At 44.3% G+C, this 23,708-nt stretch overlaps 1 protein-coding gene across 2 annotated transcripts in view; it reads left to right on the top strand.

Moving 5' to 3' along the window:
* TMEM209 (transmembrane protein 209) overlaps nt 1-23,708 on the top strand; it is a 44,576-nt gene that overhangs the window by 2,461 nt on the left and 18,407 nt on the right. For both annotated transcript variants that reach the window (XM_040343260.1, XM_040343261.1), the window contains exons 3-12: nt 2,206-2,264; nt 4,061-4,192; nt 5,926-6,167; nt 9,158-9,362; nt 12,531-12,706; nt 13,773-13,844; nt 13,939-14,035; nt 15,329-15,454; nt 21,744-21,841; nt 22,145-22,259. In XM_040343260.1, coding sequence (XP_040199194.1) covers nt 2,206-2,264; nt 4,061-4,192; nt 5,926-6,167; nt 9,158-9,362; nt 12,531-12,706; nt 13,773-13,844; nt 13,939-14,035; nt 15,329-15,454; nt 21,744-21,841; nt 22,145-22,259 — 1,322 coding nt within the window. The remainder of the gene's footprint in view (nt 1-2,205; nt 2,265-4,060; nt 4,193-5,925; nt 6,168-9,157; nt 9,363-12,530; nt 12,707-13,772; nt 13,845-13,938; nt 14,036-15,328; nt 15,455-21,743; nt 21,842-22,144; nt 22,260-23,708) is intronic.

Below are 23,708 nucleotides of genomic sequence, written 5' to 3'. Positions count from 1 at the left end.
AGGCAGTGGTCTCACTGGAGAGCATCGATGGTTTAAAAAAACTATTAGGCACCTGAACGACCACAACATATATGGATATACAGTGTAATACTGACATATAATCGCACACATAAGTTGGACTTGTGTCTTTTTTCGACCTCACCATTTGTAGTCAAGTGGTTAATACAGCATAAACATCATAAAGTGCAATGTCATGGATGTCCACTAGATGTCCCTAGTGGATTATTTACCATAAGTGAACATGCAAATGTATATGACCAACACATAAAATGATGCTCTAAAGAGCTAATAAATGTACATGACGTTGCCACCCAATGTCTCCAGTGGATAACGAAATGTAAAATGCAGTGTCCAAAAAATAATTATAATATTTAAAGTCCAAAAAGGAAGACCCCTAGTCACTATATTGTTGGATCAATTAAATCGTATGTACCATTTAAAATAATTTAACGGAAGCTTTTGGGCTCTTCACTCTTTTAATATTATTATTTTTTGGACACTGCATTTTATATTTTGTTAGCCACTGCAGACATTGGGTGACAACTTCATGTACATTTATAAGACATTATGTACACGGGACGTTGTTCAACTTCTCCTGAACAATTTAACCTGACAGCTAGCAACTACTGTCTAAAACTGGCCGTTTAGGTCTAGAATCATATTATTATTTTTTTTAAATGACGAGTTACACGGGTTACCGTGTTTAGACGCGTTTTGCGTTTGAAACGTCAAACCTCGGCATCTGAACTCATTTTTTTTGCCTTTAAATAAGTGCTTATAAACGCAACTGCCTAAAAAAACGACAGTAAACGAACATGTGTACATGTACACATAAGATAACATTGAGTTCAGGGGCAGTTGAAAAAAGTGTCCAACTGCCTCTGAATGTTCGTTTAGCGCAGTGTTTCTCAATTCCAGTCCTCAGGCCCCCCCAACAGGTCAGGTTTTCAGGATTTCCATTATTTTGCACAGGTGATTTGATCAGTTTCACTGCCTTAGTAATCACCACAGCCTTTCCATCTGAGGGAAAACCTGACCTGTTGGGGGGGCCTGAGGACTGGAATTGAGAAACACTGGTTTAGCAGCAGCAGTGTACATGGGGCCTTTTTATGTGATTTTTTTTTTTTTTTTTCCCCCATATTTTATGTGATTGTCATATATATTTGCACATTCACTTATAGTAAATAATCCGCTAGGGCCATCTAGTGGACGTTCATGACATTGCACTATTTCTGCACTTTATGATGTTTATGCTGTATTAAATAGTAGGGTGTGCGGTTAATCACAATTTTTATTTGTATCCAGCTTTAGACTCATGTGACTAATAAGGTTATTGTGCAGGTGGAGCCCAACACAGCTGAGACTATTTCAAACCTGACAGCTGCTGGGGGGGGGGGGGGCCATTTTGGAGGTGGGGGGTGAGTTTATCTGGCACGTGTTACACCCTAAATATGAGTGTAACATGGTCTTGGAGGTTGCATTGGCCTTTAAAAAAAAACGCACACAGAATTTTACTTATGAGAGGTCCTGCTAAATACCAGCAACCTGTGGGCTGTATCACAATGTAACATGGTTAGTATATTTTAGACTGATGCTGTCCGCTTTTAAGGTAGTGTAAGTTTTTTTTTTTTTTTTTTAATATTTTTCTAAGTTTTCCTTACTAATTCGTTAGGCCTCGCTGGTTATTTTTCTTTAAAAAAAATGATGCCTAACCCCTGGTGATCTTTCATGTTGTTCAGTTAGATCTCCGCCTCAAGGGTTGCCTATCCCTGCTATAGATTCATGCACGTGGCTGCGAATAACATTGTTTTTATTAGGAAACATATTTTTTTTTCTTTATATGGATCTCAATGCGAATGCATTGTTCGCTCTTGGCCCATGCATGCAGCTAAGTAACCTGTGCCATGTTCAGATCTGTTAAAAAAATAAAAAAAATAATCTGCATTTGAGGTTTTGGTGTGGACTGTATTACATAATATTTGTATATTACATAAAATATTTTATAAACTGCAGTGTCTAACCTGCAGAGGACCCTTGACTGCATAGCATGTTATGCTTTGATTGTGACCTGCAGTGTTTACCAGTGCATACAGGAGTGCTGTCTTTTTCTGTCCTCTTGTACAGAAGTGTTTATAACAGAAACATTTTGTTTATTGCCATGTTTTAACATTCCAAAATTATTTCACTTTTTTTTTTTTTTATAAGGACTGGTAAGACTATTGGAACATATTTTAACATTCCAGACTGGCCGTTTTGGTATTTTGGTGAGTTAGAAATCTTTTTAAATACCTAACTTTCTTATGATGGTAAAAGCTGTGAGGAACCTTAGTCTAAGGAAACATGATATTGTAGGGAACCGTATAGTGGTCAGTGCTAAAATATGTAAAAGTGTGTGCAACTGTGTGTGTTTCACATCAGGGCAGAAAGCAGAGCTTTGTTTTTGAATAGATAAGACTGGCATGTCGGTACCCTCTGGGTCTTTTTGTCCTGGAGCTTGAGGATCTCAAATTATCTTGGGAGGCACAAAATCTTCAGTCCTGTTTCTGGGGCTTGTTTGGGGCCTGCAGGAATGTGCGTGTGCATGTTTTTTTTGGGGGCTGGGCATGGCACGGGACTCCCATTTTGGAGACAGGAGGGACATGTTGGGGGGGGGGGGGGGGGTTCCCTGCCTTTGGGATTAGAAGTGTCAGAACATCTGGGTGAGTCTGGGAGGGCAGGGGTGACTGGTGGTTCTCATCGGGAGCTGGGTGGCTTAGCATTTTCAACTTAACCAAGTAAAAGATGTAACGCCAACATGTCAGAAAAACTAAAACGCTGAGGTGGAGAAAGGATCACACCCCCCTTATGTCGGTATTTTGTTGAACCACTTTATGCTTTAATGACAGCCTTTAGTCTATTGGGATTTGTCGCTACTAACTTTGCACATCTAGATTTTGCAATATTTGCCCACTCTTATTTGCAGAATTGCTCAATTTCAGTTAAAATTGATGGCGACCTTTTGTAGACTGCAGTCTTCTAGTCATTCCAAAGATTTTCATTGGGGTTTAATTCTGGGCTCTGACTAGGTCATGCAAGGACTTTCACTTTTCTTTTTTTCCCTTCAACCACTGTGTGGTAATTTTTGCTGTGTGCTTTGGGTCATTGTCATGTCGGAAGGTAAACCTTCTTCCCATTGACAACTTTCTGGCAGCGGGTGGTCAGAGCTGCTGTGGCCATCTTCCAGCATGGCGGGCTCCGGTGTCCTCTTTGAGTCCTCTTTGCTGTGCGTTTCTTCTCTGCTCCTTCCGGCGCTAGGCGTCCAATAGGATCGCTTGACATTTCGGCCAATCGGGAAATGGGTTTCATACCTGCTTCCTGATTGCCCAGGAAGAGGATCATTTTTGCAATAGTGAATATTCATTTGCGGTTTCAACACACCTGGGTGGGCTCTGGACGCATCCTCTGCGACCTGAGCCCACCTGATTTTGAAGCCTATTAGAGGTGCTTTAAAAAAAAAAAAACATGGCTGCTGTAATTCCTGTGCACCAAAAGTACCGGGCACATGAATAGGGGGCGACAGCCGTGGATGGATTCATGTTATGCATGAATCTATCCATTGCATATAGGGGGTGGAGAGGAGAGAGGGAGCAGCAACTGGGCACCCCTAATGGACAGACCTCCATAACAGGATATTACCACCTCCATGCTTTACTGTAGGAATGGTGTTATTTGGATGGTGAGCTGTATTGGATTTCCGCCAGACAAATCATTTGGTGGTGTTGAGGCCAACTAATTACATTTTACTCATTTAACCACCTTAAACACACCTTGAAGATTCTGAGGCCACATGGAAAAGGTGTTATGGTCAGATGAGACTAAAATGGTACTGTACTGTTCAAAGTCTTTCTATTTGCACCTGTGTATGATATGTTTGTCTCAAATTATAGGCATTGTAAGTGTGTGTGTGTGTGTGTGTGTGTGTGTGTGTATATATAATACATATAACACACGCACACTGTTTTTTTTTATTTATTTTTAATCTGTCAATCGCTAACCTTTCACTTGTATTTTCTTGCACCAGAACTAGCACTCGCCTTACTGTTTAGTGTCAATGCATTATTTGAGTTTTGGAGGTACTTCAAATACACAGTGACATCTTCAGGCATTGCATTAAGCCCCTCCCAGCAGAAGCTTTTGGGTGTACCAAAGTCAGGTAAGTCTTTGTTGTACACATACCTATGCTTTTTTGTAGCTAATCTCTTCATATTTGGTGTTCTTTAAATAAAGAATATAGACCTTTGCTTTGTGATTAACAAATTATGATTAAAACAAGTGAAGTTCTGTATACTTTGCTCCCCTTCAGTGATGTGACATCCATCCCCATGCAGTAAAAAGCCAGGAGAACAGTGACTATTGCTAGAGGCTATATCTGCTGGCATATACAAACTGCTGGTTGTACCCAACTTGGGTACAATTAGCCTGCCCAAGATGGGTAGTATCGCAACTGGTCAATGCTGAACCGGCTGAGATTGGAGCCATTTATGGCCAAATTTAGTCCTGCCCCCTGACAGTCATCCTCTATGTGCCAAACGTTAGTGGACAGTAGTACCCCTGCCATTTTACATTTGATAGGGGAATGGGTTTAATCTCCATTTTGCAAGAAGCCCATGTACAGTGTGTGCCTTAGAACCAAGAGGCACAGCAGAGATTGATTTAGGACTAACGCAGGCATTTGCAGATGCCATAGGGTCGTTTGTTTTGAGATCAGTCTTTTTTTTTTTCTTCAAAGTTTTAAGTATTTCAGTACAAAGACATGAAATAACCTTGACAACACTGAATAAATTGCACTTTGCTACAATGTAAAGTAGTGAGTGTACAGCTTGTATAACAGTGTAAATTTGCTGTCGCCTCAAAATAACTCAACACACAGCCATTGAAGCGGAGTTCCACCCGAAAATGAAACTTCCGCTTTACGTACTTGTGACCCCCTGACGCAAACATTTTTCTTGTACGTTTCCAGATTGTACGATTTTTAGTTTTAATGCGCACAGTTTTCATCCGCAAATGCAATATACGGCATTACATTGTTTCCAAAGTTTTATTCTGTCGTATGAGAATTTTCGTAATTCTCGTAATTATGGTTTGTCTGATAATCTCACTGGGGTAGATTCAGATAGGTTAGCGGATCTTTAGATCCGCTAACCTATCTGATTTACGATCCGCCGGTGCAAGTTTTTGAGGCTAGTGCTTAATTCAGAAAGCGCTTGCCTCAAAACTTGCGGCGGCGTATCGTAAATCCCCCGGCGGAATTCAAATTCCGCGGCTAGGGGGCGTCTACAATTTAAATCCGGCGCGTCCCCGCGCTGTTTCAACAGCGCATGCGCCGTCCGCGTTTTTTTCCGTCATTGGTTTCGGCGTGAGCGTAACTTGCGTCCGGCCGTATTCTGAATCGACTTGCGCAAACGACGTAAAAATTCAAAACTCGGCGCGGGAACGACGGCCATACTTAACATAGGATACCCCTCACATAGCAGGGGTAACTATACGCCGGAAAAAGCCAAACGCAAGCGACGTAAAAATAAAGCAGCGGTCGTTCGTTTCTGAATCCGCGGAACTCCTCATTTGCATATTCGTCGCATACAAAAAAACGAAACACCACCTAGCGGCCGGCCTGGAATTGCAGCCTAAGATCCGACGGTGTAAGTCACTTACACCTGTCGGATCTTAGGGAGATCTATGCGGAACCTGATTCTACGAATCAGGCGCATAGATACGACGGACAGAACTCAGAGATACGACGGCGTATCAGGAGATACGCCGTCGTATCTCTATCTGAATCCTGGCCACTGTGTGTACCAGTTTTTTTAATTTTACTATCATTTGAACTGAATGTGCGATTTATAAAATTATTCTTGGTTTTAATTCATTTGATTATCTAATTTTCAGTTGTGCAATCCAGCCCACCAAAGGAACTTGCAAAAAATACAGTGCCAACATCATCACTTTACTCAGGCATGCAAGGACAAAGTGTACTGAGCTACAGCCCTTCACGGTCACCCAGCACAAGTCCTAAGTTCTCTTCCAGTTTCATCAGTGGTTATAGTCCTCCAATACAAAATGCTCTGTCAAGTAGCAGTAACTCTTTTACTTCAGCTGTGCCATACTCGCCTAATAGCAGTTATTCAAAGGTATGTTTTTATATTCTATCAAATTTACCCTTGAAGTTCATTCATGCTTATTTTGTGTTAATTGTACCCACATTTACTGAGCAATTTCTTATGAACACCAGTAAACCTTATTTGTGTAATGATCTGGCAGCTGCACAACAGAGAGAACCTTCAGATTTAGGTCAGAAATAGAAATGAATTGTGCACGTAATTGCATATCAGGTCAATGTCATAATCATCCCTGCCCCTTTGTGGATGTGCAGTTGCAGGGTGGCGAATGTCACAGGTAACTGGGCTGATAGGGATGTGATGGTTTCCCACAGGTTCTTCTAGACTGGGTTTGGATTGAAACCAAATAAATCGTCCCTGGCCAGAAAATTCAGTCAACGTAGCATTGAAAATGGCTGTGTGTGTGGGTCTTTTTTTTTTTTTTTCAGCCCTGTTGGGCGGGCTATGGTGAGATATCAGTGGTCTTAACATATCTTTGACATCTCCCCCCCCCCCCCCCCCCCCTTTGAGAAAGGGACTAGGAACACACATTTCCCAGTCCCTTTCTCAGCAGCCTCCACTGCACTGAAAATGAATGGAGAGAAGACAACGGCTTCTCTTCATTAACTGAGACATCGTAATCGCAGGACGTTACGATGTTTGTTATGTGAATGGACAGAGTCAGTGATCACTGGAGGAGGATAAGGGACAGTCGGCGGTGATCGTGTGCGGGGGTTTTGAGAGACTTTTAAATCTATACAGGATGATCAGTGCTTGTAACTCCCCCACCGCATTGATCACCCTGACTGCCCAGGTATCGGGTGAAGCATCGGAGCATTTGCCCGAGTACAAGTATCGGTGGGGACTGCCATGGTCCTGCACATGTGGTCAGTTATGACACCAGCCATTTGACAGTTTGGTTGAGGACACAAGCAAATAGCAAATGTGACAGTTGGCAATCCTGGCATTCCAGGAATGAAATTTTTTTTTAAATTGTTAAATTGCTGGGTTTAGTTCCACTTTATGATTTACCTCTGTAAAAAGGGTCTCTGGGCTTCAGCAAAGTGGCAATCTCCAGCAAGAAGAAATGGGATCAATGCTGGAGGCAATTTACAGCACACACTAATTTTTGTGGCATAAATATTATGTGGAATGTATGCTCCTTGGTAAAGAACATTATTTTTTAGCAAGTTGTTATGGGTAACGTTCTGCTTCAATACACTGATGTCTGCATGAGCCAGAACATCAAAGGGAATTTGTAATGTGAAATCATACCACAAAGGGAAGTCCTGTAAAGTATTTGTATTGTGTTCCTAATTGCTCATTAAGTGTATATAGATTGTTTCAGTAAGTGTTTATCTGGTTTGTAATGAGCTAAAGTCCTGACAAGAACTTAATCCTGCATGTGTGGTGATAAATTTGTACTATGATTGTAATATGATTTTGTTGGAATACCTCAAATCAGTTGTAACTATTCTCTTTTTACACGTTAGTTGACCACTGTATGTTTTGCATTCTGTATTTTCTGCCATCCTGCTCTATAAGCTTCTGTGTGCCCTCCTAAATGTAACCATCCAGACAGTGCTGATGTGGAGTGGAGCATAAAACGGTGAACTCTGACTTTAACCAGTTATTCTTTCACTGCTCAATGACACTTCATCATGACTGAAGGGTACTTTAAGGAGCGGTATCCAGCTAGATCTAGTTCACTGTCCACTATCACCACTGTTGGTGCAACCATTGCCTGTCTGTTTAAAGCAGAGTTCCACCCAAAAGTGGAACTTCTGCTCATATGTGTCCCTCAGTGCCACATTTGGCACCCTTCGGGGAGGGGGGGAGCGGATACTTGTATCCTGTCCCCACTTCCGGGTGTCCATGCTTCGATTAGGAAGGTGCAATTGCTGCTGATTTGACATTTCACCAATGTGAACTAGGGCTTAAACCAGGGTTTGACAAATTTTGCTTGGAATCTAGGAGCCAGCTAAAAAAGTTAGGAGCCAGAAGACGCACCCCGTCCCGACGAGCTTGTGCGCAGAAGCGAACACATACGTGAGCAGCTCCCGCATATGTAAACGGTGTTCAAACCACACATGTGAGGTATCGCCACGATTGGTAGAGCGAGAGCAATAATTCTAGCCCTAGACCTCCTCTGTAACTCAAAACATGCAACCTGTAGATTTTTTTTAAACGTCGCCTATGAAGATTTTGAAGGGTAAAGGTTTGTCGGCATTCCACGAGCGGGCGCAATTTTAAAGCGTGACATGTTGGGTATGAATTTACTCTGCGTAACATTATCTTTCATAATATTAAAAAAAAATGGGGATAACTTTACTGTTTTATTTTTTTAATTAAAAAAAGTGTATTTTTTTCCCAAAAAAGTGCGCTTGTAAGACCGCTGCGCAAATACAGTGTGACAAAGTATTGCAACGATCGCCATTTTATTCTCTAGGGTGTTAGGATAAAAAATATATCTAATGTTTGGGGGTTCTAATTTAGAGGGAAGAAGATGGCAGTGAAAATAGTGAAAAATGACATTAGAATTGCTGTTTAACTTGTAATGCTTAACCTGTAATACCAACGGCCACCACCACATGGCGCCAGCTCACACATCTGGTGGTAATAACTTGTAATACCAACAGCTCACCACCAGATGGCGCCAGCTCACAAAAAAAAATTCTAGACGACCGGGATTTGTCGAGCCCTGGCTTAAACTGGTGAGGAAATGCAAAACATGAGGGAATCCAATTGTTTTCTTTTTTTTATATATAATAATATTAATAATATTATTCAGGGATTGCAAAGCGCCAACAGTTTTCACAGCACTTTACAATATGAGGTTACAAAACAATTCAATACAGGAGGAATCGGAGGGCCCTGCTAGTTTTTGGTTACATTTAAATATTAATAAACTTCGTTGGGTAATGGTTTTTTAAAAGCTTTTTAAGGCTGGTGGTGGTATGCCTTTACAGACTGAAAGTGAAGGAAATCGCATTTAGTAATCAACTTTTTAATTTTATATCCAGATGCAGAGTTATAGTCCTCCCTTGGCATCACCACAGTATCTTAGTACTCTTGGGCCGGTGGAAAGCAGCAGCTTAAGATCTCGCTACAGGTCTTCACCGTCATCCTACAGCTTTCTAACAGACACCGAAGACTACATAACGGAACCCAAAGTACTGGATGCTTTTCTACGCAGTGAAGAGCAAAAGCAGCAACGTTCCCAACTAGGTATGAAGCTTTATCATCGGACTATTTTTTTTATTTTTTTTTTTGTGCTTGTTGAATAGATGCATAACTACAGCTGGTGCAAAGACAAACCTAATCAAATTCAAAGATACATAGGTTGAAAAGACACAAGTCTATCTAACTCAACCATAAAAATAAATATCATAAATCCCTTATACACAAGTCTTCACCCAGAGTTGATCCAGAGGAAGGCGAAAAACCCAGCAAAGCATGAACCAATTTGCTACAGTAGGGGATTTTCCCCGGGTTAATATTACCTATAAATGTCAGTACCCAATTATATTGTGTATATTTAGGAAAGAATTCAGGCCTTTCTTGAAGCAGAGTTTTGCCGGGAATTTTTTTTTTTTAAATTAAGTCAGCAGCTACAATTACTCCAGCTGCTGACTTTTAAAATAAGAAAACGAACCTGTCCAGGGTGCCCGCGATGTCCTCACCAGAAGCCGACCCATCCCTAAGCTCCTGGGTGCAGGCGCCAGCATTTTTATTTAGGGAGTCTGGAAGTGAAGCCTTGTGGCTTCACATCCTGGTTCCCTACTGTGCATTGCTGATTCATGCTGCGCGTTCTGACTGGTCTCTGCTGTCTTCTGGGACCTGTGTCTCTCAGAGGAGGGGCCAGACAGTATCCGTGGCGCTCTATCACCAGAAGTGGGAGCAAATACCTGTATCTTTCCCCTGAAAGGTGCCAATGTGACACCGGAGGGGGGAGGAACCAGATAAACGGAAGTTCAATTTTTGGGTGGAACTCTGCTTTTGATCTGGTCAGAATCTCTTTTTTCCTCTAGGCTTAGAGTGCCCCCTTCTCCTCTGTATTGACTGTAAAGTGAATAACTCAACACTGAGTGCACTATATAGAGCATTTATGTATTTGTACATGTTGATCATATCTAGGGCCGAAACACTAATCGATTATGAAATTAATCGATTACAATTTTCATAATCGATTAATCGGCCAGTAACATAATGGGGTTAAAAAAAAATAAAATGACCCATATATAATACAAAAAAGCAAATCGCTACTGTAAATATTACTTTCACTGTCCCACAGTAAAAAAATGAACCCCTTACAGTAGAGATTATTTGCTCTTTTTGTACTTTTATTTTTTTAACCCCATTATGTTACTAAACCTCTCAGGCCGGGTTCACACCTCAAATTTTTTTGGTGCTTTTTGCAGAAACACACTACAGTTCAGTTACATGTTTTCCTATGGGACACGTTAACATCCATGATTTTTTTTAGCTGCTGCGGATTTGGAAAGGGCAAGGACTTTTTGACGCAAAACGGTGCCATTTTTTTTCTTTGGTTCAATATATTTCAATGGAGAAGCTGCAGAAAAGCATGTAATGTGTTTTTGCGGCAATTTGTGTTTTTTGTAATCTGCCCGATAACAAATTGGCCAAAAAATATGTAAACCTTTTTTTTAAAAAAAATTTTTTTTAGTCTATTATCCGATTAATCGATTAAAATTTTTTTTTTTAGTCTATTATCCGATTAATCGATTATGAAAATAATTGTTAGTTGCAGCTCTAATCATATCTCACTTTTTATTTACTCTTGAGAATAAATTCAGTTCCTAATCGTTTCTCATAGCTGAGCTCCTCCATGCCTCTTATCAGTTTGGTTGCTCTTCTCTGCACTTTCTCCAGTTCCCCGATATTCTTTTTTGAGAATTGGTGCCCAAAACGAAACTGCATATTCCAGATGAGGTCTTACTTGAGGTGTTTATAGTGCAAAAAATAAAAACCACAGAGGTGATCACATACCACCAAAGAAAGCTCCTATTTGTGGGGGGGGGGGGGATACATATTTTATTTGCGTACAGTGTCGCCATGTGTTGTGTGTGTGTGTGTGTGTGTGTGTGTGTGTATACCGTATTTATCGGCGTATACCGCGCACTATTTTGCCCTGAAAATCGCCGGACCCGACGAGGCGGCAGAAGGACGCCGGACCCGACGAGGCGGCAGAAGGACGCCGGACCCGACGAGGCGGCAGAAGGACGCCGGACCCGACGAGGCGGCAGAAGGACGCCGGACCCGACGAGGCGGCAGAAGGACGCCGGACCCGACGAGGCGGCAGAAGGACGCCGGACCCGACGAGGCGGCAGAAGGACGCCGGACCCGACGAGGCGGCAGAAGGACGCCGGACCCGACGAGGCGGCAGAAGGACGCCGGACCCGACGAGGCGGCAGAAGGACGCCGGACCCGACGAGGCGGCAGAAGGACGCCGGACCCGACGAGGCGGCAGAAGGACGCCGGACCCGACGAGGCGGCAGAAGGACGCCGGACCCGACGAGGCCGCAGATGGACGCCGCGCAAGACACCAAAACTGTAAGTACAAAAAACAAAAAATCTTTTTTTTTTCCACAGGATTGGGGGCCACTTTGGGGGTGCGCGGTATACGCCAGAGCGCGTTATACCGCGATAAATACGTTGAGCAGGTTTTTATTATTATTCCTGCAGTTCTCTGGGGTAGATATGTGTGAAGGTAGTTAAATGTGGAAAACCTGGCACTTAAAGCGTTATTGAACCCAAAAGCAAACATTTATTAAATTGAAAATTCTTATGTGATGGCTGCATTGGCTTCCTTTTTCTTATATTTTCACCTGGTCATCCAGCCAGTAATCTTGTTTTTCCAACAGAGCAAGCTGTCGTGTAGCAGTTCGAGGGTTGAAACAAACCATTGGCATTACTAAGGGTGCTTACAATTGTCATCTTTTATTTATGTAAAATCTTTTTCCCAAATAGAAAAAAAATTGTTTGCAGTAGCTGCTTATGAAATATTGGCTAGAGTTCGGCTTCAATTTGTCAGTTTAGGCACTCCAATACAAATTGGTGTGTTACTGTCCAGAACATAAAGTGAAAGAGGGGGAGGCATAAAAAAAACGAATGTTGCCACCACATTTAATAATTGGTAGACTGCCTTATGTTGCAAAAATGTCAGACATTTTTGTTTTGTCACTTTCCTATGCTTTATATACGTTTTTTCTCTTTTCTAAAGAAATATCAGTAGCACGGAGTTACTGATCCTAGCGCTCAGACAAATAAAGTTTATGCATTATAGCGGCTATTATAAACCTAACTATGCAAAGATGAAATTAATCCCAGCGCTAAGGTTTTCTATTTTATTATAAAATGTTTACATGCGTACAGGAAGCCCGGAATCGAATAGTCCTTCGAACAGCCCAACTTTTTGGAATTATAGCCGCTCTATGGGTGATTATGTGCACACACTGAGGAAGTATCAGTACCAGTTGGCATGCCGATCTCAAGCTCCTTCTGCAAATAAGGATGAAGCAGATCTTGGTTCCAAGCAGGCAGCAGAAGAGGTAAAGTCAGAAGTAAATCTATAGCACATATTTTATAGTGAATTGTGTTTAACAATTTATCACAGTAACTTGTCAACACAGGAGCCCGAGGAAAGAACATATCTATATGGTAGTTTTTATTACAGTCTAACGGGAAAAAAATGTCAGGGGTATTCAGAGTTAACAACTTGCAAAGAAATAAAAAAAATCCACAATACTTGCTCTACAAGTCAGAAAAGAGGTCCTGTATAATTTTGTTTCTAATTTTTAAAGTGTTGGTATATGCCAGTCATGTCCAAAGTACGGCCCGCGGGCCAAATGCGGCCCCCCTGGGGATTTGGATATATTTTTTGTTTGTGGCCCCCCAGGGCGCTGCCTTGGAGGGGACAGGGAGGGAGCAGGATGAGCGCCATCAGATTACATGAAGAGTATCTCCTGTTTACTCAGCAGCGTCTGTTTTGGAAGTCCCGTCTCCTGGGATGCCATTGGACGACTGTTCTGTCTATCATAAGAGGCGGGACTTTGTATTAAAGAGGCCACAGAGTAAACAAGAGATTTTCCTGTTTGTAATCTGTCGGCACTCGTCCCGCCCCCCTCCCTCTGCCCTCCGAGGCTGCAGATGGGCTTCGATCAGGCTGCACTGATGGCAATGGTAAGGCACATGTGAGGCTGCATTCGTGGCACTTGTGAGGTTGCAGTGGTGAGGCTGCATTCATGGCAATGGTAAGGCCGTGCGTGTTATACGCCGGTATATCCAAATAACACGCCCAAGCTCATCCTTAGTCCTAAACAGCGCTCTGGGGCCACAAAATATATACAGTATATCAAAATAACACACTCAAGCTCATCTCTTCACCACACACAGCCACAAAGGCAAGAGAATTCTTGTTGGGCAGTGTATTAGTGCCCGGGCGAACACACTTAGACCGATTTTTAATGGATCAAAGAATGTCAGGCAAAATTTTGGCCCTCACGCATGCTCATCAAATCTGGCCCACTTTGAAAAAAGTTTGGACACCCCTGGTATATGCATACAAAGTTTACATCATAGACATAAACATATACGCTTACACTTCTCTTTTTTTAGATCTGGGCAAGAGTTACAATGAATCGCCAGCTGCTGGAACATATGGATTCATGGACAGAGAAATTCCGTAACGTATGTTGACTCATCAGCCTATTGAGTGAATTTATTTTAACGTTGTTATGGGATATTAAATGTTTAGCTCTGTTTCCGTGTGTTTCTCTTTCAGTGGACTAGTGAAACTATTCTGGTACCTTTGGTCCGTGAGATGGAGTTGGTCAACCTGCAGATGAGAAGACTTGGGTGTCCTGAATTACAAATAGGAGGTAATCATGTAATTGCTGATCATAAATAAGATACATTTATAATATTGCTAAGTATAAATGGGCATATGTGAACTTTTTTTATATCTGTGAAAATGTATTTGTTTTATTCAACCCTGCTGTAATTGACGATGTCAACCAGATTAGAAGCTTACCATTCTGGTGGTGTGTGGTGTTTTTTTTTTTTTTTGTTTTTTTTTTTTTTTTCCGCCTTCTTACTTGCCTGGTGAGGTCATCCTTTTGCCCTCCCTTTAAAGTGGAGCTCCACCCACAAGGGGAAGTTCTGCCTTAAGGACTCATTCCCTGCTGCTCTTAAACAGTTGGCACTATTGAGGAGCAGGGTATAGGTAACTGATTTTGACAGGTACCCACTTCCGTTCCAGCCGCCATTCACGATGCACAGTGCAACTCGCACATGCGCAGTGGGCACCCGGGTGTGAAGCCGCAATCTGTCTCAGCCAGGTGCCCATAGTGAAGATGCTGGGGACCGAAGCCTTCAGGTGAGACCGACTGGGGTGAGTGGCTGTTTTTTAAAAGTCTGCAGCTACAGTTTTTGTAGCTACTGACTTTTTTTTCCCAAAGGCGACTGGAACCCTGCTTTAACCACTTCGCGCAACCCGCTATACCAGTACGTCGGTAGGAGGAAGTGAATGTATAGCCTGTAGCTGCAAGCTATACCCTGGCACCATTTTGCAGAGAGGTGATGGCCGATCTGGCTCGGCAGCTGCTCTGCCTTTACTCCCCACTGCACCGATCACAGCTGATTGTCCCTGTATCCTTCTCCAGTCCCCCTCTGTCGTTCTCTGTGCCCCCCTTGTTCTGTCCTCAATCTGTCTGGATGGGGTGCAGAGTGTAGGAGCTGGTAAATCCGGCTCCTTCCTTTTTCCGAATGAACAGTCAGTGATCACTGACTCTGTCATTCACATAACTAAATACGATGCTTCCGTTTATGAATGGAGAGGAGCGTCTGTCTGGCTGAGGCTGCAGAGAAAGGGAGTGGGGAATCTGTCCTCACTCCCTTTCTTTGTCTCAAAGGGGAGATGTCAGTGTTCTGTTGAAACCCCTGATATCTCACCAAAGCCCCCCAACATGGCTGATAAAAAAAATATATAAAAAAATTGCAATAAATAAGAATTAATTGTAAAAAATAAAAAATAAAAACACACTTACACCAACCACTTCAAAGTCGCATTCAGTGTGAACCAGGGCAAAAGGTGCATCTATTGGGGTTGGTCTCGGGTGTAAACATAAACATGTTTAGTTCGTGCACAAATGTATTTGTTATATATTTTTCAGAATCCAGCATTACCAGTTTAAAACAAGCAGCTCTGATAAAAGCCTCTCTTATCCCAACGCTAAATTCCATTGTGCAGTATTTGGACATCACCCAAAATCAGGAATATCTCTTTGATCGAATTAAAGGTAAAACTATTGTAGCATTATAAAAGTGGACTAAAATGTACACAAAAATAAAAAATGTTTTTTTTGTAGCTTGTACGAGAGGCATTTATTTCTAGTAAGGCAGTTGAGCTTATTGGTCAGCTTGCCTTGGTGTTTTTTTTTTTTTTTTTTTTCCTCTAACTATGTAGTGGAAGGGTCTGCCTGATTGTATACAATTTGAAAGTGTTTAGGTTTGGTCCCATAATATATGGTTTTTGGTAAATATAAAAGAAAATTGTACAAAAGTCATCTTTCCAATAGGGCAAAAAATAAATAAATGGTCTTGCCATTATTCAAAACAAACCTTTCTTTATCGTACAACACAAAACATAAAGCCTCATCGTATCCATCATGATAGGGAGGTGCGCTCCGGTGGCAGCATAATCCTATTGGGCAAAGCTTTAGTTTTTTTTTTTGCCATTGTCTTAGGTGATGGTCATGTCTGTGCAGTTTCTGCATGAACGTATAGATAGCTTCTCAATAGTTCCACCTGTGATTAGGAGATTTTTTTTTTCTTCTGGATACATAATCTACAGCTTTAATATTCAGGGAAATGGTACCCAGAACCCTCCACTGCACATGCGAAGATGTGCTGTAATATTGCTGGTTGGCACCAGACCCTGTAATGATATATTGCCTTGTGGACTGGTAGGGTGCTATACAAGTTCAAGGCAATGATCCCAAGCTGGGGAGTTGAGTCCCTGGTGGGCCTCTGGTGTACTATTTGCCTTTTAGCAAGGCTACCACTTTGCCTGTGGAAGGGGCTCCTGCATTTAAGGAATCTGCTGATAGGAGAGTGGAGGCTGTGGCCCGCTCCCTATTCACTGTTGTGGGTTCGGCGGTGAGGCCGGTTCTGGCCGGGGCTTTGGTGTCAGACTCTGACTGAACGGGCGAAGCTCCTGCTGCAGGAGCTGGAGGAACAGGACGCTTCCGAGACCTGTAAGGACCTGGCTGAACAATTGGTTCAGGGTCTAAAATTTGTCTGAGAGTCGGCCCTGGATACGCTCTTCTTGCTTTCCAGGGCTTCCGCCTATGCGGTGGTATTGCGCCGCCTTGTGTGGCTGAAATGCTGGTCGGCAGACCAGTCCTCTAAGAAGGCTTTAGTGGATTTGCCCTTTAAAGTGGTTGTATACCCAGTCAGACGACTTTTCTTTATTAGGACAATTGCAGGTTTTAAAATCATTTGCATTAGAAGATTGTCTCCTTACCTGCCCTCATTGCGAGATATATGTATTATTGTGGCTCGTGACGTAGCCCGCGCATGCGCCGTTTGTCCAAACTGTCCGGCAGCCCGAGACCCAGCCGGAAGAATGCATAGTCTATGTCGGGGCTGCGTCATTTCCTATTGTCAACGTCAGCCCCGACATCTCGCGATGCCAGCAACAGTCTCTGTCTCTGATTCGCTCGACGTTCGTTTCCATAGTAACCGGAAACGAAAACGAGGCTTGGATACTGCAATTGGTGTGCAAGCGCGCGATTACAGAGAGAAAAACGTAATGCGGGCGGAAGTAAAAGAGAATACAGGCACGGAACACCACAGTTGATATGGCAACGGCTATGACAGCAGCAGCGTTTCAAATATACAGCCTTTTTACAGTAAGAACGATTTTTGGGCTTACTCTTAGTGCCCATTTTATTCCTAATGCATGTGTGGATTGTAATATTGATTAAATCTGTTTTTTTTGGGCGAGTTTACAACCACTTTAAGGGTGAGCGGCTTTTTGGGGCATCCCTGGATGACATCAAGACTGCCAATGGTGGTAAGAGCACACTGCTCCCACAATCTGGGAAGGGCAAGGAGCCTCGCCGCAAGCAAGGACCCTCCTTTACTACCCCAAAGCGTTTTTTTCGTGCGCCCTGCGTGGCGGGAAAAGGTCCGCAAGGTGCTAAGGCCCCCGCTGCGGAGCAGAAGCGCACCTGGTACCGCAAGCCCAACAAGCCTGCAAAAAAACCTTCTTCCGCATGAAGGTCTGCCCCCGCCCGGGTCTCAGGTGGGGGGCCGGCTTCGTGAATTTGCGGCTCAGTGGAGGTCTCTTCTGTCTGACCGTTGGGTTCGCGAAGTGGTTGCCTCGGGGTAAAAGAGTTTCTCTCTTGTCCCCCAAACAGATTTTTTCCTTCCAACCTCCAGCTTCCTCCGGGTTCGCTGTCAGGGGCTGTCCAGGATCTACTGAACAGGGGGGTGATTGTACCAGTTCCCTCGTTGGAATGTTTTCAGGGGTTTTACTCCAATCTGTTCGTGGTCCCCAAGAAGGATGGGGTCCGCCCTATCCTGGACCTCAAGGCCCTCAATTGCTTTGTCAAGGTGCAAAAATTCAGGATGGAGTCGATTCGCTCGGTGATAGCGGCACTCCATCAGGGGGACTTCCTGGCGTCCTTGAATATCATGGACGCATACCTACATGTTCCCATATGCACAAAGCACCAGAAGTTTCTGCGCTTTGCGATTGGGGAGGATCACTTTGAATTTGTGGCCCTCCCGTTGGGCTTGGCCTCGGCACCGCGGGTTTTCACCAAGGTACTAGCCCTGCTGAGACAGCGAGGGATCGCTATCGTGGGATATCTGAACGACCTTCTCCTGCGAGCTTCCTCAGGCTCAGAATTAGAAGAGGACGTGTCTATCACGTGTCAGACTCTCCAAGAGTTCGGCTGGCTTCTGAATTTCCAGAAGTCAGTGTTGGTTCCATCCCAGAGACTGGAATACTTGGGACTAGTCCTGGACTCCGCGGAGGCGAGAGTGTTCCTCCCGACGGAGAAACTGAAGACCCTGCAGTCTGCAGTATGGCAGTTGTCGACCCAGAAGTAGTCATCTCTTCGTTTCTGCATGAGAGTTCTGGGTCTGATGGTGGCCTCCTTCGAGGCGGTTCCGTATGCCCAATTCCACACCAGGGAACTACAGAAGGAGATTCTGTCACGTTGGTACAAGCTCCCGTCTTCTTTGGATTACCAGATTTAGTTGAGCCATCTGGTCAAGTCTTCCCTGGTGTGGTGGCTGACGTCTCCGGTGCTTCGGACCAGGAAGTCTTTTCTGCCGTGCCGCTGGACAGTGGTCACAACGGATGCCAGCCTCTCCGGCTGGGGGGGGGGGGGGCGTTTGGGGCACCCTGGAACTCCGAGCAATCAAGCTGTGCCTTGCCAGGTGGTCCCTGGATCTGCAGGGCCGACCAGTCAGGATCCAGTCCGACAACGCCACGGCGGTGGCGTTTGTCAATCATCAAGGAGGCACAAGGAGCTCAGCTGCGGCGACAGTGGTCGCGCACATCCTTTGGTGGGCCGAAAGGTCCGTTCCGGCTCTGACGGCCGTGTACATTCCGGGAGTTCAAAATTGGCAAGCCGACTTCCTAAGTCGCACAACTCTGGATCAAGGGGAGTGGTCTTTCCACCCGGAGGTGTTTCAGGGTCTGTGCCGAAAATGGGGCACTCCAGACGTGGACCTTCTAGCGTCCCGTCTCAACCGGAAGGTGCCACGGTTCGTGGCCAGGTCGAGAGACCCGTGGGCGGACGCGTCGGACACGTTGGTGGCTCCTTGGGGTCACTATCGCTTGATATACGCCTTCCCTCCTCTGAAGCTTCTTCCTCGTCTGCTGCGCAGAGTGGAAGCCGAAGGGATCCCTACGATCCTGATCGCCGCTCCTGGTACGCGGACCTGGTGCGTCTAGTGGCAGACGGCCCCTGGCGTCTACCCCTGAGAGAAGATCTTCTGTCGCAGGGTCCGATCTTCCACCCTGCTTTACAGTCGCTGGCTTGAACGGCGTGGCTGTTGAGAACCAGGTGCTGAAGGACAGGGGCCTGTCGTGCTCGGTGATCTCTACCATGCTACGTGCATGGAAGTCTACTTCACAAAAGATTTACTATCATACGTGGAAAGCCTACATCTCTGTGTGAGGAGATGAAGTGGAACCCTTGTACATACGTGGTGTCCCAGATTCTGCTGTTCTTACAGCGGGGCGTGGATCAGGCTCTCGCCTTGAGCACGGTCAAGAGCCAGATATCTGCTCTGGCTGTTTACTTTCAGCGTCCCTTGGCAGCGCACTCCTTGATACACACGTTTGTGCAGGGGGTCCGCCATGTGGCTCCTCCGGTGCGCCCTCCACTGCCCACATGGGGCTTGAATTTGGTCCTCTTGGTGCTTCAGCGAGCTCCCTTTGAGGACATTCGGAAGATCCCTTTGTTGACTCTGTCACAAAAGGTGTTTTTTCTGGTAGCTATTACCTCAGACGGGTTTCTGAACTGGCGGCCTTGTCCTGCAAGGCCCCCTACTTGGTCATCCATCAGGATAAGGTGGTGCTGCGTCCGCAGCCCTTTTTTCTTCCTAAGGTCGTTTCGGCCTTTCACATGTATGACAACATTGTTCTTCCATCTTTATGTCCTCAGCCGAAGAACCCGAAGGAGGCCATTTTGCATTCCCTGGATGTGGTTCGGGCCTTTCGAGTATACTTATCGGCGACGGCTCCCTGAAGCGGCGGGCGCCTCCTTTTCGGGTCACGGCGCATTCGACCAGGGTGATCAGTGCCTCTTGGGCTTTCCGACATCAAGCCTCTGTGTTACAGGTGTGTAAGGCAGTGACCTGGTCGTCGGTCCACACTTTTTCAAAGTTTTACAAGGTGGATGTGAGTGCATCTTCTGATGCCTCCTTCAGGCGCAGGGTGTTACAGTTTAAGGTTGGAGTTCCTCCGTTGAGTAACTCCGGTTTTGTTTGGGGTGAAGCTTGGTTTGCTGTGTTTTTCCCACCCCTCAAAATTTTTGGCACTGCTTGGACGTCCCTACAGTCAAAGGCTGCTGTGTCCGTCCATGAATGGAAGAGAAAATAGGATTTTTTGTACTCGCCATAAAATACATTTCTCTGAGTTCATGGACGGACACAGCACCCACCCCTCCTTTGTTTGTACTGCTTGTTACGAACTGAGGCTGCTAGAGCAGGGTGTGGGTTATACCTGGGGAACCACGCCCCCTGGGAGGAGCTGCACTAAAAGGTTGTTAACACTTTAAGTTCTGTAATTCTGCCTAACCAATGTACAATGTGCACACTGGTGAGGTTTGGATGGGTTATAAATTTACATTGGCCTTTGTCTCAACCCAGAGGTTGGACTATTTCAGCCTGACCCTGGATACCGTCCAGGTGAGAGTAATTTGCCTTGCCCTACTTCATTTGTTGGTGTAGCTGAAGACTGCTCATGTAAGGGTCCAGTTGGACAATTCCACAGCAGTGGGTACCTCATTAAAGAGACACCAGAAGTCGGGCTTCCCAGGAGGAAATGGATCTCATCCCATCTTGAGAGGGAACTCCATGTCCGCTGTCCACATCCCAGGTGTGGTAAACTGGCAGGCAGATGTTCTCAACTCTCTAAGAGGTTTACATCTCTTAAACCTGGGTCTTGAGCGGTGCAAGCCTCTCATTTAACCATTCCTACCCCACTGAAAGCTCAGAAGACAACTTCAAGGAATATTCACCACAAAACATGGTGACAAGGCTCTTCACACTTTGGATGTGGTTTGTACTATCAGGTGTTGTCTGAAGTCGATTGCTGCAATTTGTTGGACAGATTCCCTGCGTGTGCATTCCGACGTTCAAAGGAAGGGTCATACAGCTTCCAAGTCTACCATTTCTCTATTTGGATCTATGAGCTTTTCTCATGCTTGCGTTCTAAATGGCAAAGTTCATACGTTTTTGGTGACCGCTAATTCTGCTAGGAGTGTTGGTGCTTCCAGGACTATTGGACATCAGACTGTTAAATTTTCAAAGCTACTGGTTTTGGGTCGTACTTGCCAACATTTTTAATGTTTGAGCTGCTGAGGATGCTACCTTTTTTAGTTGGTGTGTTTTGCAGGCTGCTGGAGGTTCTAACCAGTTTTGGTTTAGTGGTTTGTGGCCGGTTGCCCTCCCCCTTGTATTGTTTTGGAACATCCATATGAAGACCCTCTGTCCCTTGATGTACAATAAAGAAAAGGATTTTTGGTTTGCCTATAAAATCCATTTCATGGAAGTACATCATGAGACATGGCTTGCTACAAAAACTGAAGTCTTGCCTAATGGGGAGGGGTTATGCCTAGAAGGGATGTCCTGTTTTTTTTTTTTTTGCCAGTGTACAATCACCTGAAGGTGGCTGCATAACCTTATCGTCCATGCATGTGAAGATTCTTTGTCCCTTGATGTACTCCAGGAAAAGGACTTTACAGGTGAAACCTGTTCTGTTTTTTTAGATACTTTATATTTCTCAAAAGAAAGGAGGTATGTCAAAATATATTTTTATAAGAGCATCTTTTTGTTTTCCAGACCTTTCTCAAGGAGGGTGCATGAGCTCATTCCGATGGAATGGTGGAGGAGAGCTTAAAGGTCGCAAATGGGATACTGACCTTCCCACGGACTCGGCAGTATGTGGTGTAGTTTTATTTAAATGTTTAAAATGTTTATTTTCGCGGGTGTAAAGAAATTTCAAAAATATCAAACCTAGTATGATCTTTTTATGGCAATATCTGAGACTTTATATTTTTAGTACCTGTGACTACCATCTCTCAGTGAGACAAATTGTCAACTTTTATATACTTATAATATGGCTAAACCTGATATTTAATTTTCTGTGCCTCTGCCGTCATGAAGTTTTATAGTGCTTTTCATATGTATACATTCTTACGATGCAGCTTTATTGAAATCCATCTTCTAATCTCCATTTTCAGATACTCATTCATGTCTTCTGCACATATTTTGACTCTCGCCTACCTGCCCATCCAAAGTATCCAAATGGAAAAACGTTTACCTCACAGCACTTTGTGCAGACGCCTGATAAACCAGGTAGGAATATGTCATTTTGTTAAAATCTTCATATAAAGTGCAGTTGTGTGTTTTAAAATAAGAAAATATTGGGGAGTGTCCGGATGGCAGAGGGAGCAGATGTGTGAGACTTCAGCTCTGTCTTCCTACAGGCATCCTAAGTCCGGTTTGCACCGGACTAACTTCTAAATACTCCCCACGGTAGTGGGAACATTCCAGGCTGGCATCCATGGTGAAATACGGGCCACCCTCTCCAGCATCCGCGGTGGAACAGCAAGAGCAGTGACCTGGTTTTCCTTATTCTAACTGTCTTTTCTCTACTGTGTATTGCCTTCCCACTGCGTTTCATTAATATTTTATACAATAGTGACCAACTTATTCCTTGCTTTTCAACCTCTATTTTACTAGACCTTACTTTTTCCCACTGTGTATTACCTAACAACCTCCCAATGTGTTTCATTGTGTTATACTTTTGTGCCATATCAAGTAATTTCTATTCTCTCCTTTTAGCTTCATTTTTTTCGTACCGCAGTGTGCAATTCTTCCCTAAGTGCCATATTTTTTCCCATCCACCCCTCGGTTGAGGAAATTGCTGCAGCCATTTCACAAATGCCTGCACATAAGACTCCGGGCTTAGACGGTTTCCCGACTGAATGGTACTCGCAATTTAAAGACCTTTTGTGCCCCTTTCTTTTGCGAACCTATAACAAAGCTCTAAATGTCGGGATCCTCCCCCCAACGATGCAAGAGGCTTTGATTGTACTTCTATTAAAACACTGTAAGGACCCACTTAAATGCGAATCTTGCCGTCCAATTTCTTTTATTAATGTGGACGTTAAGATTCTGGCCAAAATATTGGCAAACCGTTTGAACACTGTAGTCACGTCCTTGGTCAATAGTGACCAAGGGGGCTTTATCCCCCGGCAGGTCCATCAGAATGAATATCCGCAGGCTGTTTTAAAACCTGTAATATCCACATGACTGTCCTCTCACTCGTGCTATTGTGTCTTTGGACACTTGTAAGGCAATCGACAGTGTGGAATGGCAATTTCTGTTTCGGGTTTTACAGATGTATGGCTTTGGCCCCCATGCTGTAGCATGGATAAAACTCCTTTACACCTCCCCTGTAGCTCTGGTGAGGGTCAATTCCTCTCACTGGCCCCTTTCCGATTATTGGGGCACATGACAGGGGTGCCCGTTGTCACCCCTCTTGTTTGCCCTGGCCATGGAGCCGCTTGCGGTTCGCATTCGCTCCACTCCCTCAATTAAAGGACTCCCAATTGCTAATATAGAGGAGCGCATTTCACTTTATGCGGGTGACACATTGGTGTATCTGGCTGATACTAATGAATCACTTCAGGCCCTGTTGGTGGAGATTTTTGGAGACTATTCTGGCTTCCGGGTGAATTGGGATAAGTCTAGTCTTTTCCTCCTAGACGTGGCTGAGCCTCCCCGATTCACCTGGATTCC

Source organism: Rana temporaria, chromosome 3, assembly GCF_905171775.1.
Source record: "Rana temporaria chromosome 3, aRanTem1.1, whole genome shotgun sequence".
Classification (NCBI taxonomy): Eukaryota; Metazoa; Chordata; class Amphibia; order Anura; family Ranidae; genus Rana; species Rana temporaria.
The sequence above is the reverse complement of the archived record's forward strand: the minus strand, read 5'-3'. Positions and strand labels throughout refer to the sequence as shown.